The sequence below is a fragment of the Dreissena polymorpha genome, chromosome 3 (assembly GCF_020536995.1).
Source record: "Dreissena polymorpha isolate Duluth1 chromosome 3, UMN_Dpol_1.0, whole genome shotgun sequence".
In the NCBI taxonomy this organism is placed as follows: Eukaryota; Metazoa; Mollusca; class Bivalvia; order Myida; family Dreissenidae; genus Dreissena; species Dreissena polymorpha.
The window spans coordinates 83,993,093-84,010,581 of NC_068357.1; the positions used below are offsets into that span (position 1 = coordinate 83,993,093).

The 17,489-nt window shown below is 38.6% G+C and overlaps 1 protein-coding gene across 14 annotated transcripts in view; it reads left to right on the forward strand.

Moving 5' to 3' along the window:
- LOC127875045 (uncharacterized) overlaps positions 1 to 17,489 on the forward strand; it is a 70,715-nt gene that overhangs the window by 13,837 nt on the left and 39,389 nt on the right. For 2 of the 14 annotated variants that reach the window (XM_052419847.1, XM_052419848.1), the window contains 2 exons: positions 17 to 136; positions 1,637 to 1,759. In XM_052419847.1, coding sequence (XP_052275807.1) covers positions 17 to 136; positions 1,637 to 1,759 — 243 coding nt within the window. Of the gene's footprint in view, positions 1 to 16; positions 137 to 1,636; positions 1,760 to 2,214; positions 4,383 to 4,410; positions 4,573 to 5,396; positions 9,642 to 17,489 lie in introns of those variants that run through there. The other 12 variants (XR_008047231.1, XR_008047230.1, XR_008047229.1 and 9 more) reach the window with 12 other exon arrangements.

Below are 17,489 nucleotides of genomic sequence, written 5' to 3' on the forward strand. Positions count from 1 at the left end.
TGAAATCCTTTTGCAGATTTTGTGAAGACTTTACGATGATCAAAGTATTGGGTAAAGGTGCATTTGGAGTAGTTTTTGAGGCAGAGAAAAAAATTGATTTACAACGCTATGCTGTAAAACGGATTAAAGTAAAAGGGTAAGATTGAGTAAATATTCAAATTATGGCTGGTCTTGGTAGAATGAATAGCATTTATGTTTTTACACAGCTATATTTGGTGCCAAACGCTCACATTATAGGTACATGGGTCAACACTGTGTGATGATGTAACTATGAGGCATTTTTGGATGTCGAATATAATCAGTCTAGATAGGAATATATCTTCAGATCAGAATTTAACAAAATTGTAGTGGCAGGTGTGTTAAAATAAGTTTGTTGGGGCAGAATTTGTGGAAACCTGACAGAAGAGTGATACAGTTGAAAAACCCAGAGATAATTATGTTTTGACTCTCAGTATTTTCAAATTTGCTGTTTATACTTTACTAGACCTGGTTTTTATTTTGATTCATTAAGCTCAGTTTGGGAGAAACCTAGTTATGGTTTACTTTATGATTTTAGTTACCGTTAAATATATCGATGATCAAATAATCGACTTGTAAAAATATTGAAAAATGAAAAGAACTGCAAATTCTAAATAATTTTCTCAAGTTTACAGCATTGTCTGAAGTTTATTTCATAAAAATTATTGACAGAAATGAAATTGAAGAATATAATCTTCAGCTTGTTTTTTCCCCACTAATTCTAATTGTAAATAAACAGTTTTCATTAATTTTGTGTTTATCATATTTTCCTGATAAAAAGCGCACTAAAAGTATCTTCTATATGTACAACATCAAGTCATCTGCATGGAAAGCATGGGTTTCTTGATTATTGTAAAAACACACACTTGTAGCGCAGAGCTCTTTGGGACCTTTTAATTTGGGTTAAAAGTTTAATAGTTCAATTTTACAAAATTAAACCACAAATGATTTTGAATTGGCATCTTTTCTGCATTCAAATTAAATGCGTTGTATCTTTGTAGCTACGCGCTTTTTGTAGATAGGTAATTATTGAACACGATATTTTACTGTTTACTGATTTAAAAGAAAATTTGGAAAAAATTGGATAAAGGTGTTGGGGTGCTGTTTCTTTGCTGATATGGCTCATAATTACTGCTAATACATGGTTGTTAATCTAATTGTTGTTCCAATGAATACGTTCAATTATTGTGTATTGTGCGATATCAAATGACAACGAATATTGAAATACAAACACAATGAACAGGCATTTTTGATCTGAAATAAAACTTGAAAGAAGTGAAACATCAATAAACATTTGTGATGCATAATTTAAAATTAATCATGATAATTTTTGTGCGTCATTATTTTTTGGACAAAGTAGAAAACTATGTGAAATTACAAAATGTGTCTTAAACTATATTGCCAGTTATAACCCAACAACACGATACATAAAGGTCTCAGCAATAACTCAATAACAAATTAAACTAGTGTACTGTAACTTCTTCCATCCTTTTATCAAAATAAGCATGGCATTTAATGTGTAGTGTTGATGGTTAAGATCATTGTAAGTGGATATTGAAGAATTGTTGAAACTAAATATCTTATAGCAAAACTAGCTCGTGTTCTTGTCTTTTTGCAGTAAAGATGTGATGCCAGAGGTTCGAGCCCTAGCACGACTTGACGATCCTGGCATTGTGCGCTACTATCATGCATGGATGGAAACCCCACCCCTCGGCTGGCAAGCGGAACAAGACTCTCATATGTATGTGCGGTTTTACAGTGCCATCACAATTTTACAAAATTTGTTGTCAGGTAGTCTTGCACTGTCAGTAGGTTTCTAGACTACAGATTTAACAATCATGGGTTTAATGCCCAGCCCAACCAGAAATTGTAGGGGATTTGGTCATGAAATTAATTCTATGGCCATACAGCCCATCTATCTGATTTAAGAAGGGAAGTTGCCAGTCCTTTTTGATCCACACTCTGGGAAAACCAGGAATAATTCAGGTGAGTAAAGTATCGTCCCGGACTAGCCTTGCAGTCCACTTTTGATAATTAAGGACGAAACTTGCAACTTTTCATGGAATTATTTGTTTAAGGAAGGCACTTCAAAAAAAATCCTTTCTAAATGGAAAGTGTCGTCCCACATCTGAGACGATACTTAACACACATTCACTAAGAATGGTTTCTCAGAGCGCTGTTCGTTGTCAATTACAGGGAGGGTCTTAGCAGCCTGAATTATACTGATGATTATCAAACAGAAACAGCATCTTCTGAACGACAATCTGATGATGAAACAAGCAATAAACAACCTGCTGCAAACACTTCACCACCAAGAAATCTCCAGTTTGCAGACTTGCAAAACTTTGGAGCTAATAATTTCCCAGATTTTGTTGTTGATGATGTTCTTCAACATAATAAAGCGACCGAGTCGAGTGTATCCGACTCCTATGGTTGGTCCAGTGATGAAAAGTCATCAATCGGCACAACCAGTAGAGATACAAAAGATGACGATGATGATAATGAGGAGGAGGGGGATAAAAATGAGGATGATGACAATGATGACAATGAGGAGGGGAAAGATTATCAATGGCAGGAGGATAAGGATGATGATGAAGACGATGATGGTATTGTTTTTGAAAGTAGTGAAGCCTCTAGAAAAAGGAAAACAGAAGAGGTAAAGAAAAAGGCCGAGAATAATAATGATGATACAACAGAAGGTGGAAATTCAATGGATAGGAGAGCTCATGATTTGGACAGACAAGACCAAAGGCTTCAGCAATTAGGCATTAATCAGCCTAGTTTACCGGTGCCCCCTACTTTCCTGTACATTCAAACTGAGTTATGTAAGACTGAAACTTTGAAAGACTGGTTGGATAAAACAAAAAATCGTTTTCCTGATGTAATTTCGAAAATTCTGAGAGAAATTACTTCTGCACTGGCATACATTCATGATAAGCAATACATTCATAGAGACCTTAAACCGGCAAATATATTCTTTGCATTTGACAACTCTGTAAAGCTAGGTGACTTTGGTTTGGCAAAGATAATGGCGGAGGACCATTTGGGAAGTTCGGATGCAGGAAGGGTAGCTCAAAGTCTTACTTCAGGAGTTGGCACCTTCTTTTATATGAGTCCAGAACAGGTATGTGAGACGAGAACAGATGTGTTAGTCCAGAACAGGTATGTGAGACGAGAACAGATGTGTTAGTCCAGAACAGGTATGTGAGACGAGAACAGGTGTGTTAGTCCAGAACAGGTATGTGAGACCAGAACAGATGTGTTAGTCCAGAACAAGTATGTGAGACGAGAACAGGTGTGTTAGTCCAGAACAGGTATGCGAGACGAGAACAGATGTGTTAGTCCAGAACAGGTATGTGAGACGAAAACAGATGTGTTAGTCCAGAACAGGTATGTGAGACGAGAACAGATGTGTTAGTCCAGAACAGGTATGTGAGACCAGAACAGATGTGTTAGTCCAGAACAGGTATGTGAGACGAGAACAGATGTGTTAGTCCAGAACAGGTATGTGAGACCAGAACAGATGTGTTAGTCCAGAAAAAGTATGTGAGGCCAGAACAGGTGTGTTAGTCCAGAACAGGTCTGTGAGACGAGAATAGATGTGTTAGTCCAGAACAGGTATGTGAGACGAAAACAGATGTGTTCGTCCAGAACAGGTATGTGAGACGAGAACAGATGTGTTAGTCCAGAACAGGTATGTGAGACGAGAACAGATGTGTTAGTCCAGAACAGGTATGTGAGACCAGAACAGATGTGTTAGTCCAGAACAGGTATGTGAGACCAGAAATGCATGCAGAATTAAAGGGTTCTTCAGTTAAACTATAACAATTTCTACTGTTTATCTTAGACTGATTTGATTTGATATTATAAATTCTATGCGTTGAACTAGGCTTGGAAATATTTAGACTTAATTTTGATTGAACAAATATCTGTTAATTCACTAAAATATTAACCTTGTTATGTTGTTCAGTTTATTATGTCCCCGGTAGGGTGGCATATAGCATTTGAACTGTCCGTCAGTCTGTAGGTCTGTCTGTCCGTTCGAAAACTTTAACATTGCCCATAACTTTTGCAATATTGAAGATAGCAACTTGATATTTGGCATGCACGTGCATCTCAAGGTCGAAGTCAATTATATGGCTTCATAGCAACGCAGTAGGGGGCATTGTGTTTCTGAGAAACACATCTCTTGTTTGAATAAAATGAGGTTGCATTAATATTTTAAAACGCAAAATATGAAAGGCATACTTTGAATTTGTAACCAGACACCACCTAATCATATGATAACAATATTTAAATATTTTATTTTTTAAACAAGTCAACATGGATTTTCTTTAACTTGATAGCATTAAATACTACATAAGAGAATTTACAAAGCCATTTGTGCTTCAGAGAGGAAAAATTTATACCAACAAAGTGGACATATTTGCCCTTGGGGTGATTGTTTTTGAGATGTTCCACAGTTTTGACTCCGGCTCAGAGAGAGCAAAACTGCTTGAGGCAGCAAGGAGGCGGGAATTTCCTGAACAGTTTCAGGTCGACCATGTACAATGGGTAAGTCTGTGAAAAACATGTACTTGGTATAGGTTGTCTCTTGGCAAAGTTTAACTACAATTTTTCCGGTGAAAAATAATATAAATTTTATTTGAATGTTTTATAATTTCATTGTGTTTTCCTTTAACAAAAGTAGTTCATAAACAACTTACAAAAGTAAATAATCTACTTAATCCAAACTTGTTTGCCGTCAATATTTTTCCTCCAACCTAAGACGGTGAAGCATCTTTCACAATAAGTGCCTGTCTTACTGTCTGTAGGCCTGTTGTATTGTTTTCCTAATAACAGCCGTACATGTAATATGCAATCTTCTACAAAGTTAATGAAATTGTGTGTAGGCATTAAACCTTGGTCAAGTTTTATAGTCCTTCAAATCAACTAAGGCATTTTTGTCGAGATGTCTCCCTTGAATATTGGGTCTTTGACCATTTCCATTTTCTTTGTCCAACAGCATTTAGTCAGATCTATTGATATAAGCATAATATTGACCAAGTTCAATAACCAGACAAATCACCGATGCAATCTTTGGATTACGTGTCTTGTATGATTTGTATGGCCTTTTCCTTTTTACAGTTCTTCTGTCCAAAACTAAGATTACTTTTTATTTTAAGTAGCTCTTGTTTAATTAAGTTTTGTTTTGTCAAAGCAGAAGGTTTTTGCTGACACTTGAAGATGCTTTTCGAGGGTAGAATCAGTACCATGTATGTGTTGTCAAATGAAATAGATAAATAAAATACCCGAAATGGAAATGAATCTCAATGTAGACAACCTGGCCTTTGGCTACTGCAACATTAATATTTGTAACCTTCCTTATAATCTTTCAGTGTGATACAGTACGTCAGATGCTCTCTACAGATCCTGAGGACCGTCCCACTGCCCAGGAACTTCTTAATAGTGACCTACTGAGATCTTAATACTCTCCCATGTGGACATTTTACTGTTAAACTGACAAGCTTATCACATGACTGTTGAGTGCCATAGACGGACAATCAAGTGATTTTTTGTTATGCTAAAAAACTACAATAGCACTTATTATGCCTCTCTTCGAAGAAGAAAGGATATATTGTTTTGCTGGATGTCGGTTGTTCTGTCTGTCTGTCGGTAGACAAGTTCGTTTCTGATCAATAACTCGTCAATGAATTGACCGATTGGCTTGATGCTTCACATATGCATTGGCCTTGGACAGTAGATGACCCCTATTAAAATTGGGGTCACTAGGTTAAAGGTCAAGGTCACTATCACACTAAGTGTGAAAATCGTTTCCCATCAATAATTTGTTAAGCAATGGACTGATTGGCTTGATACTTCACATGTGCATCGGCCTTGGACAGTAGATGACCCCTATTGAAATTGGGGTCACTAGGTCAAATGTCAAGGTCACAATCACACTAAGTGTGAAAATTGTTTCTGATCAGTAACTCGTCAACGAATTGATGGATTGGCTTGATGCGCATTGGCCTTGGACAGTTGATGACCCCTATTGATATTGGGGTCACTAGTTCAAAGCCCTGGGGGGCATATGTCTCCGACTCTTAATGTATTGACCAATAATGCTTGTAACATTTTAGGTTTTATTTTCATTGGTTGAAAGTTTCAGCTTATGATTCAGATTGATCCAATTAATTCTGTAGTTGGGTTTGGCTTTATTCTCTCCCTTGTTAATATTATTACATGGAAATTCCGTATGATGATAAGTGTTTAAACTGTAAAATAACTTTCATTTCTAAGGCTTAGTTTTTTTTTGTTTACCGACTATACAAAATAGCCCTATATAACTAATTAGTCAGAATTTTTTATAAGCAGAATTGTATTGTTGGTATTTATAAAAGTTCATCTTTCTTTGTTTTAATGTAATGCTTATATCCAATAACGTTTACACTATTTTTATCTGAAGTGACAATATGTTATAATTCAGATAAGCTTGAAATGTGTCCCAAATACAACCCTTGTGATATAGCTCTATTTTCTTAAACTCTTTTAATTTGTCTTTTAGTTTAATATTTTACGTTCTAAGTCAGCAAATAGTCATGAATTCATGGGACTCGCTTTGTTAGTTGGTCTGCTCATTTTAATTGTTTGTCTTGTAGCTTTACGGAGCTAACTTCTTAACTGATAATGGCATAAGAATCTACAAAATTATGTGATTGTTGCAAGTAACCAATCGAATGCAACTACTATTATGTATTAAGTAATGCAAGTTTATGGAATTGTTTTGCAGAGCTATTGAAAAACCAATGGCTACTATATAAGTGGCATCAAATGAATGAGTCTTATGCCATATGCGGCCAGCGAAGCTCCCAACCAGTCTGCGCAATTTCTGAGTCTAGTTTGGAGCTACGCTGTCCGCTATAAAGTCACACAAGCTCTCCCAGTCTCAATAGCTCACAGCGTCGCACCTACCCAGACTGTGTAGATGCTAAGGCTGGTTTGAAGGTACTCTTGCTGCCTGTAGCATGATACTCATTTTAGAATGATGTGGGCCAAACAAAATTAATGCTTAAATGTTAAGTGTTTTTTATGTCCCCCACTATAGTAGTGGGGGACATATTGTTTTTGCCCTGTCTGTTGGTTGGTTGGTCTGTTGGTTGGTTGGTCTGTTGGTTAGTTTGCGCCAACTTTAACATTTTGCAATAACTTTTGCTATATTGAAGATAGCAACTTCATATTTGGCATGCATGTGTATCTCAAGAAGCTGCACATTTTGAGTGGTGAAAGGTCAAGGTCAAGATCATCCTTCAAGGTCAGAGGTCAAATATATGTGGCCAAAATCGCTCATTTTATGAATACTTTTGCAATATTGAAGATAGCAACTTGATATTTGGCATGCATGTGTATCTCATGGAGCTGCACATTTTGAGTGGTGAAAGGTCAAGGTCATCCTTTAAGGTCAGAGGTCAAATATATGTGGCCTAAATCGCTTATTTTATGAATACTTTTGCAATATTGAAGATAGCAACTTGATATTTGGCATGCATGTGTATCTCATGGAGCTGCACATTTTGAGTGGTGAAAGGTCAAGGTCAAGGTCATCCTTCAAGGTCAGAGGTCAAATATATATGGCCCAAATCGCTTATTTTATGAATACTTTTGTAATATTGAAGATAGCAACTTGATATTTGGCATGCATGTGTATCTCATGGAGCTGCACATTTTGAGTGGTGAAAGGTCAAGGTCATCCTTCAAGGTCAAATATATGGGTCAAAATTGCTCATGTAATGTCACTTCTGCAATATTGAAGCTAGCAATTTTATATTTGAAATGCATGTGTATCTCATGGAGCTGCACATTTTGAGTGGTGAAGGGTCAAGGTCAAGGTCATCCTTCAAGGTCAAACGTCATATAGGGGGATATTGTGTTTTACAAACACATCTTGTTAATCCTGTTTTTGTATATTGATGTGTTGTATATTTCTATAAGCTGTGATTTTGTTTAAGTTTTTGTTAACTGTAAATACACTTTACATGTTAATTGTAAATGTACTTCATATGTCTTAAAGACTTCGCTGTGACAGTATTTTTTTAATTGTATCATGCTTAATAAATTTACTTACTCTATTAAAATAGCTCAATATTATTGTGTTTTATCCATAGGACACTTAAATTGAAGAAACCAATGACATTTTTCATGTTGATAATTAATGAATTGTCATCACATCAAGATATGAACTTACAAAAGGCTTTGTTGCACCACACTTTGGTGAGCCGAATTTCAGTTTTAAAGGGGCCGTCCAACAGATTTCACGTTTTGGTAAATTGACAAAATGAAAAAAAAGTTATTTCAGATTAGCAAATTTTCGTTTTAGTTATGATATTTTTGAGGAAATAGTAATACTGACCATTTACCATGCTCTTAAATATCTATTATATGCATCTTTTGATGATTTGAAAACCTGAAAATTATAAAGCGTCGTGCGACGCGAAACGATTGAATAATTTGGAAAGTTCTGTTGTTGTCGTTTTATTTTGGGATACTACAAGGATTGCTTATATAGGTAAAAATACATCAGCTTTAAGCATCAGCATGGATGCTCGAGTGGTCTAGGCGGGAGACTTTTTACTCCGGGACTCCAGGGGTCAGTGGTTCGAGCCCTGTTGAGGGTTACTTTTTTCCTTGTTTATGCCCCCGGTAGGGTGGCATATAGCAGTTGAACTGTCCATCAGTATGTCAGTATGTCAGTCTGTCCGTCCGTCCGAAAAAAAACCTTTAACGTTGGCCATAACTTTTGCAATATTGAAGATAGCAACTTGATATTTGGCATGCATGTGTATCTCATGAAGCTGAACATTCAAGGTCAAAGGTTAATTTTTTTAATGTTTTTTTATTTCAAAGCGGCGCAATAGGGGGCATTGTGTTTCTGACGAACACATCTCTTGTTTAAACTGTATTATTGTTTTTTACTGGAGATTCTTAGTTCAAATGTTTAAATTTATCAATATAAAGCATTTACGAGTACGGCCCCTTTAAATACCAAAATGTATGAAGTAAAATGTGTTTTTATAGTTGAAATGTATTAAATGGGCCGTCCAACAGATTTTGGCATGAATTGAAGCTTGACATTAAATGCTGTATATTGATAAATTTAACACATTTTAAGTTAAAATCTCCAGTGAAAATACAAGAATGCAATTTAAAAAAAGTAAAAAAAGTAACCCTCAACAGGGCTTGAACCACTCACCCCTGGATTCCTTGAGGAAAAAAAGACTCCCGCCTAGACCACTGGACCATCCATGCTCATCCTCGAAGTATCCCATAATAAAACGACAACAACAGAACTTTCCAAATTATTCAATCGTTTCGCGTCGCACGACGCTTTATTGGTCAGTATTACTATTTCCTCAAAAATATAACAAAAACGAAAATGTGCGAATCTGAAACAACTTTTTTTAATTTTGTCAATTTACCAATCTGTTGGACGGCCCCTTTAAGACTGGCATGTTTTATCATTGTATGAACAAGTTCTAGTGGCATAGTGTCGACACAAAGTCTGTTGCAAGGGTAAATAAAAAAAGTGATCCTCCTCTTTATTATCGTCATGTTATCAATAATCATCAGCATCTGTAGCTTACTTTTAACAACCAAAGGTTGTTTTGGATTGTATTTTTTCATTTATATGTATATATAATGTGGTTCAAGACAGTTGATTCAAAATCAGGTCATGCATTAAATGACATTTGGATTTGTGATTTTTGCATGTATTAAAGGCAACTAGTTCATTAAGTGTGTACGTTCAGACGATGATGTAAGAAGTGATAGTGATGATAATGATAATGATGATGATGACGATGATGATGATGATGATGATGGTGGTGTTGTGGTCTCATTAGCTGACAGAGAAGTTACTAATCAGACTGCAGACTGCACAGGCTTATCCGGGAGGACACTATGCACATGCAATAAGTCCTGTTTTCCGAAAGCGAGGCACATTTGAATGTTTAAAGAATATGGCATAAGAATCAAACAATACGCATTAGATACTGATTTTTATGCGATTGGAGCTATGCAAGTACCCTATGGAAAACAAACAAAACTAATACTTCTCTAAATATCACAGAAATGACATTATAACAAGATCACATGCAATGCAGTCAGTACGTACAGTAAATGTATAAAAACAACCCACAAGACATATCAGCCAGCAGTATCTGATGTATTTATAAAATGTATTTAGTGATATCGGAACCATACATGGCATTTGCATATATTTTGCATTCAAATAAGACTTTAATTTGTTATGAACAAACATATTTCAATGCAAGCAAAAGAACGAAACACAGTTGAAACAATGCTATACTTATTCGTATCACCGTTGTGTTTTTTATCCACAACAGAAATTTCAACAGAAATAATTAATGAACATACAGATAATTATATTTAAGCATAATCGACTTATTGACGTGTCTAAAAATAAACTACAAAAACATAAAACAAAGATGAGACGCGTCATGCAAAACTGGGCCTTAAGCCAAATGGGACCAGCAGAGCTCCAGACCAGCTAACGCAATCGTCTCCCCGTCTGCAATTTAGTCACACAATGTTTCCTGGTCACTTAGAAAACAGGGTAACCCTGGCTTGTCTGGAGCTAAGCTGACCGTATGTGCATACGACCCATTTTCGTATGACGCTACTCACATGAAGGTGAACAAACGGACAAATCGTGTTCGCTTTACCTCGTTACATTTTCATCACAAAGTTTTCAGGCCACTGCATTGAGAAATATCATAATGGCATGCACTGTTAAGCTGGCAAGGCAGGAGCATAGTAATATAATAATAATTGATTCAATTTTTGAAAGAAAGGGCTGCATCAGTCAAAACGCATCATGGCGTGCATAGCCTGGAAAAAAGCATGAAACATACATATCCGTTCCAAAAATGTATAAGTTATACATAGTTTATTTATTTAATATAGTTTTTTTCGGCAAAGCTGTCAAACCCAGGTTTTCATCTGAATAAACCTTGATCAACAGTCAATAAGATGTTGCTTTTAAACGATAGCATTTAGTTATGTGTGACTATTGTATATTTTGTTCAAATATCTGTATATGTGTTATTCTGTTTGATTTCAATACATTTATTTGTAATAGCAATATAGTTATAGACGTTTAAATGTATATTTAATTTGGCATTAGAGAAGGTATACTTATGTAATTTGTCTCAATTTATGCTTTGCCGGTTCCGTACATACGCAAAGATCATTACATGCATTCGTCACCAGTGACACGACTTTAAGTAATACCGTTGTATCATAACTGTTAAATAATCATTATATAAGATAATAAGAACATTTTTTAAAGTCAATCAACATCGAAGGCTGTGTTCGTGATGAAAAAAATAATTTAAAAATCATGTAACAAAAAATAAAATATTTCAAAACGTATTTTGTATATATGTATCCAAATGTGTTTGTTTGAATTCGATTATCTAAATAACATGTCCATTATATTGATTGTCCACAGCTGACGTACACAAAAGCGGAATTTTAATCATAATGATTGTTAACGCAGGCGACAAACGCAGAGCATTAATAACACAATACGAATAGCATTTGTTGCTTTTAAAATGGTAATTTTCGGATACATTTAACAGTGGCATAAGGCGCGGACTGAGAGGGGTTGAATCATCTAAACGGCTGAAGTTGCAATGAATCCGAACCATTCCGTATTTGCTGCAAATTAATCCGGACTAGTAAACGGTGCGGAATGATGGACGGAAGAAAGACCAAAGCGTCGACTACCCTATGTTCATTTGTATATGACCGGGAAGAGGACAATTACAACGAGCGAGGCATGGTATAGGGGATATAACCCAGGGTTATGGTTAGGTTAGGGTCGGGTTAGGGTTAAGGTATACCCCACCGAGTGGAAAAATATTCAAAGAGAATTATCATGTAAAAGATATGGTAATGTTTAATTATGTTCATTTGCTTTGTTGTTTAGAAAAAAATGCGTGCATCGTGGCAACCTCGTGATTCTCCTGTACAGCTGCGATTTGATTTATTTTAAAACGCGCTGTACACAGAGATGCACGTGCACTAGCCAGTGTGCCGTACGTTGCATATACTTACTCGGTAAGTCGAAATGGCGGTCTTAACAATTTCTTTGAAGGAATAAATGTGTTAATGAATGAGGAAACGAGCTGTGTTAACAAACTGCGCCCGTCGAAGTATTTCGACGTATTTGATTGGTAACCGTGAAATATCTTCCGTGTTAATGGATGTCGAAAACACGTCGGTCTTGCACATTAAGTTACCTGGTTTGCATTTTATTGGATTTTTCGGTGGCCGTAATTTGAAATTTACCAATTTCATCTGCGAGCATAAGACACTCGTGTGAAACAAATAATAGTGAAGCGTAACCTTTTTTCTTTTCCTTTGCTATAATTGCCAATAAAGAACTTCCGCTTTCGTTTTGAAAACGTGAGTATCAAGTTTCTGTTTTGAGCATTTCACAACCAGAGACGTAGTTGCTATCTTCTTCTCTGTCACAACGAAAGACACACAATTTGTTATGAATGGTAAAAGGTATAATGTTTCTTACGTCAAATTAAGTTGATTGAACTCGAACTTATTGTAGTGTTTTCACGGTTAGCTCTTTGTGGGGTTCATCAACAACTACAGCAATTACTAGCAACGACAAGTTACTAAACTACTCACATGGGCATCAACTGGAATGCTCGTCAGGATGCACCAAACGTCCTCGTCGTCTTCGAGGGAACTCGTCGGCTATACTCGTCGGTTGCACGTCACAAAATGGCACTATACATGTACTTCTGGGAATACACCTCCAGGCAAATACGTACTTAAACACACAGTCACCTGCTTACATACACATATACTTCTGGGAATACACCTCCAGGGAAATGCCTGTCATTTACACAATCACAGGCAACTCACAGACTCACATGCACAGTCACAGACTCACTTATATCTTCTGGGAATGGCCTTCCAGGTAAATACGTGTTGAACACACATAAAATACAATATAATACAATATAATCTATACTCAGGCTCACAATTACTCACTCAGGCTCACAATTACTCCAAGCAATACTCAGCTTGGGAAAATACGTCTACTCGCATCAGTCACCCGTGCATAAGAGACCGTACAAACTCGTGCTACCCAGCATGCACTATACCGATTTGTCGCTGGTTCCCAATCACGAGGTATGTGCGCATTTTGTAGACCGGGCACCGGCACAACACTCCTCCCACTTTTGTCCTTTTGGGACGACGCCACACAGCGAAGGAATCGTACCGGCGCCACCGATGAAGTAATAGTGCCCCTTGCGTAAGCACCTTGACCCAACTCCCCTAAGTCAGGCATAGCTTTCGTCCGACCTCTCTTTTGGCACAACGCCTGCCATAAACCACAACTAAAGTTAATGCATCTCCATTAAATGACCATTTGTGTTTAGCACCTTCGCACAAATATGAACGCATATGAGCCTTAATCTTTGTTAATAAAGAGTTAAAAATAAAAGTTCATAATAAGGCCCGGTAACTCTTGCTCCTTTTCTTGTCTGCACAATAATTGGACAAGTGTACCCACCTTCCAACCTATTTTCACAAATTTTAAGAAATAAAATAACTGCATACAAATACATCTCCTCGCAGCCCAAATGAGAAGGCCTACGCCCTCTGCATGTGACTGCATAATATACAATAAAAATCCTCTTGGTTATATTACAATAAAAATCACAAGAAATTTAACTTTCTAAGGTAATAAAAATCCTCTCGGTTATATTAAAATAAAAATCACAAGAAATGTAACTTTCTAAGGTACTACAAATGCGTTAAAATAATATCTAAGTGACAAAAAGGTTAAAAATATAAGAATAAAAATAATCTTATTTTTGTCCAAATAATACATACAATTGCTTTTAATTTTATATAGAGAACGTACCTTTTTGCAACATAATCATTGACCTTATATGGAGGAAAAGACAACTAAAATAAAACTATTGTACCCACTACATTCCTCCCACTTTTCTCCTCTTGGGCCGCCGCCCTACGGTCGCACCCAAGGCAGAAGAGACAGAGACTCAAATGGGACCATGATCCCCCTCCCGCTGGCACGGGAGTGCCTTTGCCCAGCGGGGTACATACAGACCGCTGCATTCTAGCGGTTAGTGACCAATATGTTTCTTGCATACGAAAATTTCCATCACATTAGTAAATAAAATAACATTATTGTCGGCTACCGTCCGACAATTGCATAATCAAGAAAAAACATTCTTGTTGGCTTTCGTCCAACAAATACAGTCACTTATGTATTAGAATGTGGTGATCACACTGAGAAATAATGTACTTTACAAAAATAAAAACAAAATAAAAGTGTACATGCACCGGGAAACAACTCCGGCCATTCAAAAAATTAAAGTGACGCTACGAGACAGTTGCCGTCAAGCACGGTCACACACAAATTTAAAAAGACCTGCAAGTATTGTTTAAAAGAACAACTCCGGGAAATACCACTTCCGGACAACAGTATTGAGTGTAACAGTGGTCGTCAAGCACTGTCACCTATAAAAAACAAACTAATGCGGCAAAATTCTACGACATTGCTCAGCATATGGTTGGTAGAAAAGAATTTATAGAAAATTACGGAAATAAATGACATGATACAGCAATGACAAAGTGATTGAAGTTAGATCGACTCACAAATCATAACATGGAAGGATAAAAGGTGACGGAGGTGCCAAGACTGGGATATTGCAGGGGAAACCGGGTTCCTATTCACCATCTGCGTAGTTACCACATCCGATGGTGCGGTGTGACAGTGGTCGTCCGACAATGTCCGACAATGTCACACCTGACCATAAGGAAAAAACAACAGACTTCACGGGAAATAATCAAACACATCCGTGACTGTGCAAAGCACTTCTTAGCGCGGTAATACAAAAATTACAGGAAGTTAAGCGCGGACGGCACAAGATAATTTGGGACGACACTTTATGCCTATTCATTAAACCCCCATTTCGCAGAGCACTGCACAGATTAATTTCACTTTTATAGTTCCAACAATATTGCAATAAAAGGCTGGGCTTAAACTGAGACAATAGGACATATATATATATATTCAAAACAATCTAATCAAACTAATCAAAATGTTTAAGAGAACTATTACTTTTATACACCGCGTACTTCATGTAATATTCATAACAACAGCTTTTACTACTACTACTACTACTACTACTACTACTACTACTTCTGCTACTACTACTACTACCACTACTACTACTACTACTACTACTACCACTACTACCACTACTACTACTTCTACTACTACTACTACTACTACTACTACTACTACTACTACTACTACTGCTGCTGCTTTTAGTGTTACTACTAGAGATACTCCGCGTACACCGTAATACGTTATCAACACCGCGAATAGAATGTGACTGCAACTTTACTGTATTTTTTTTAAATTGGGGGTCTTTTGTATTTTGCATTGTTTTCCTAGTTTTACTAACAATTAACCTCGCCATTTACAATTTTAGGCGGTACAGATTTTGGAAGTTAGACGCCCTGGTGGTCGCCAACCTAATTTCCACCGCTGGGACCGCTCCCAGCGGCGAGAACTAGAGGGTCGCCAACCTTTGGAACCACGCATAACAAGTCTTCGAACACCACCTTCCCAGCTGTCATCTGGGGTAACTCGGCATCCGCATGCGCCGCCCTCACGGCGGTCACACGCGGCAACTTCTGTCGCCCGTTTGACAGGGACTGGCCTTCCGGTGGCCGGAGTAGTTTCAGCAGCTTTTCGTTGGGCTATTTTGGCCCCCACCTGGTCGGCCCTGTCGGTCGCCATGCTTTTAGCCGCCTCCGCAGACTGAACCGCAACGCGCTGCACGCGAAATTCATCATCGCACACAGAATCCCCATGGTCTCCTTCAGTGCTCTCGCCAATGACCATCCTTGGATCACTGACGACATCTGGCACTGTTGGCAGCACCAAGGGAACTGCATCGTGCACGTCCTTGGCATGCTGCACCTTCATGCAGAACTGGGAAACCGGACCTAGCTGGTTTACATGATCCACTTCCGGTTGGCCCAACTGCTTAGTCGTCGCAGCTACCACAGCGGGCTCCTTCTCCTTATGGTTGGGCAAGGACATGGCATGGAAATGTCCCCAGTTGGAACCATATCTGCCGCGATACGATCCCTCAGGGCGGACTTTTGAATTTTGGTTCCGATGCCCACGTAAACCTCCGCCACCCGCACCCGCAGGATACATAACCTGGCGTTGGTCGTTGTACCACCGGTTCCGGACCTTCCCTGGGTAGGGGCACTCCACAGGGTATTCGGCATAGCCTTTTTTATTTCGAAACGGCTTACCCGGTTGTCGGACAAAGGGATCAACGGCCGAACTTCCAAAAGAGTTTGACAATCTCTCCACAGCATCCAGCAACTTCTCGACCACCTGGGTCAATTTGTCGACCGCCGACACACTGACCTCATCCGCAGTGGGTGCTTTCTTCACCTCGTGAACCCACATTGACTCTTCTTGCTCAGTCTCCTGGGTATACCTCGGAGCCGCGGCGCAAGCCGACTGAACATGGCAATATATCTTCAGCATGTTCATCGCATCTCCCATAGATGTTGGTAACTGCAGACTAACATGCTTGCCGGCCTCCTCGTCAATCAAACCGTGACAAAACTTCGTCACTGCCTGTTCAGCGGCGTATGCATAGGGCAGATCACGAAACGCCGCTGTTGCCAGCTTCAGCGCCCGATCTGACCAATTGTCTAGGGACTCGCCTACTTCCTGATAGGCAACGTGGAAACGGCCCTGCGCGGTGGCGGTAAGCTCCCTGGCGCCAAAACGCTCCTGCAGTCGCTGCATTAGCTCTGCGTAAGGTACCGTCCCTCTCCCTTCGGTAAGCAATGCATAGAAATCGACCGCCTTTCCTGTCAAACACCAACCAAGGCAATCGGCGCATTCTGCGTCAGACCAATCTTGCACCCTTGCGTAGCGCTCAAACTTGCTCTGAAAAACAAACCAATTGCTCTGCCCATCATATAGCAGGCTCTTAGGCAATTTTGTCAGAACATCCCGATCTTTCTGTGTCGGGGGAATACTTGGGCCAGGAGGGTTGCTTGGTCCGGGCAAATTATTGAAAACCGGTGCATTGCTGGGTATGGGAATAGTTATGGTAGATGGAATTGGGACAGGTAGACCATTCGGGGCAAGATGGCCCTTTGAGGCACGATGGGATCCCGTAGGCCCATTGTCCCTACTCTGGGGCTAACCTAACAAAGGGGGCGGGGCGGGGACGCTTGATGCGACATTAAACGGTTTCGGTATGCTTGTCATCATATTATCCGGCTGTAACAACAGACGCTTTGGGAACAAAGGCTTTGCAATCTGGGGAAGAAAATCGTCCCATTGAGCTACGTCCGCCTCAAGAGCCGAA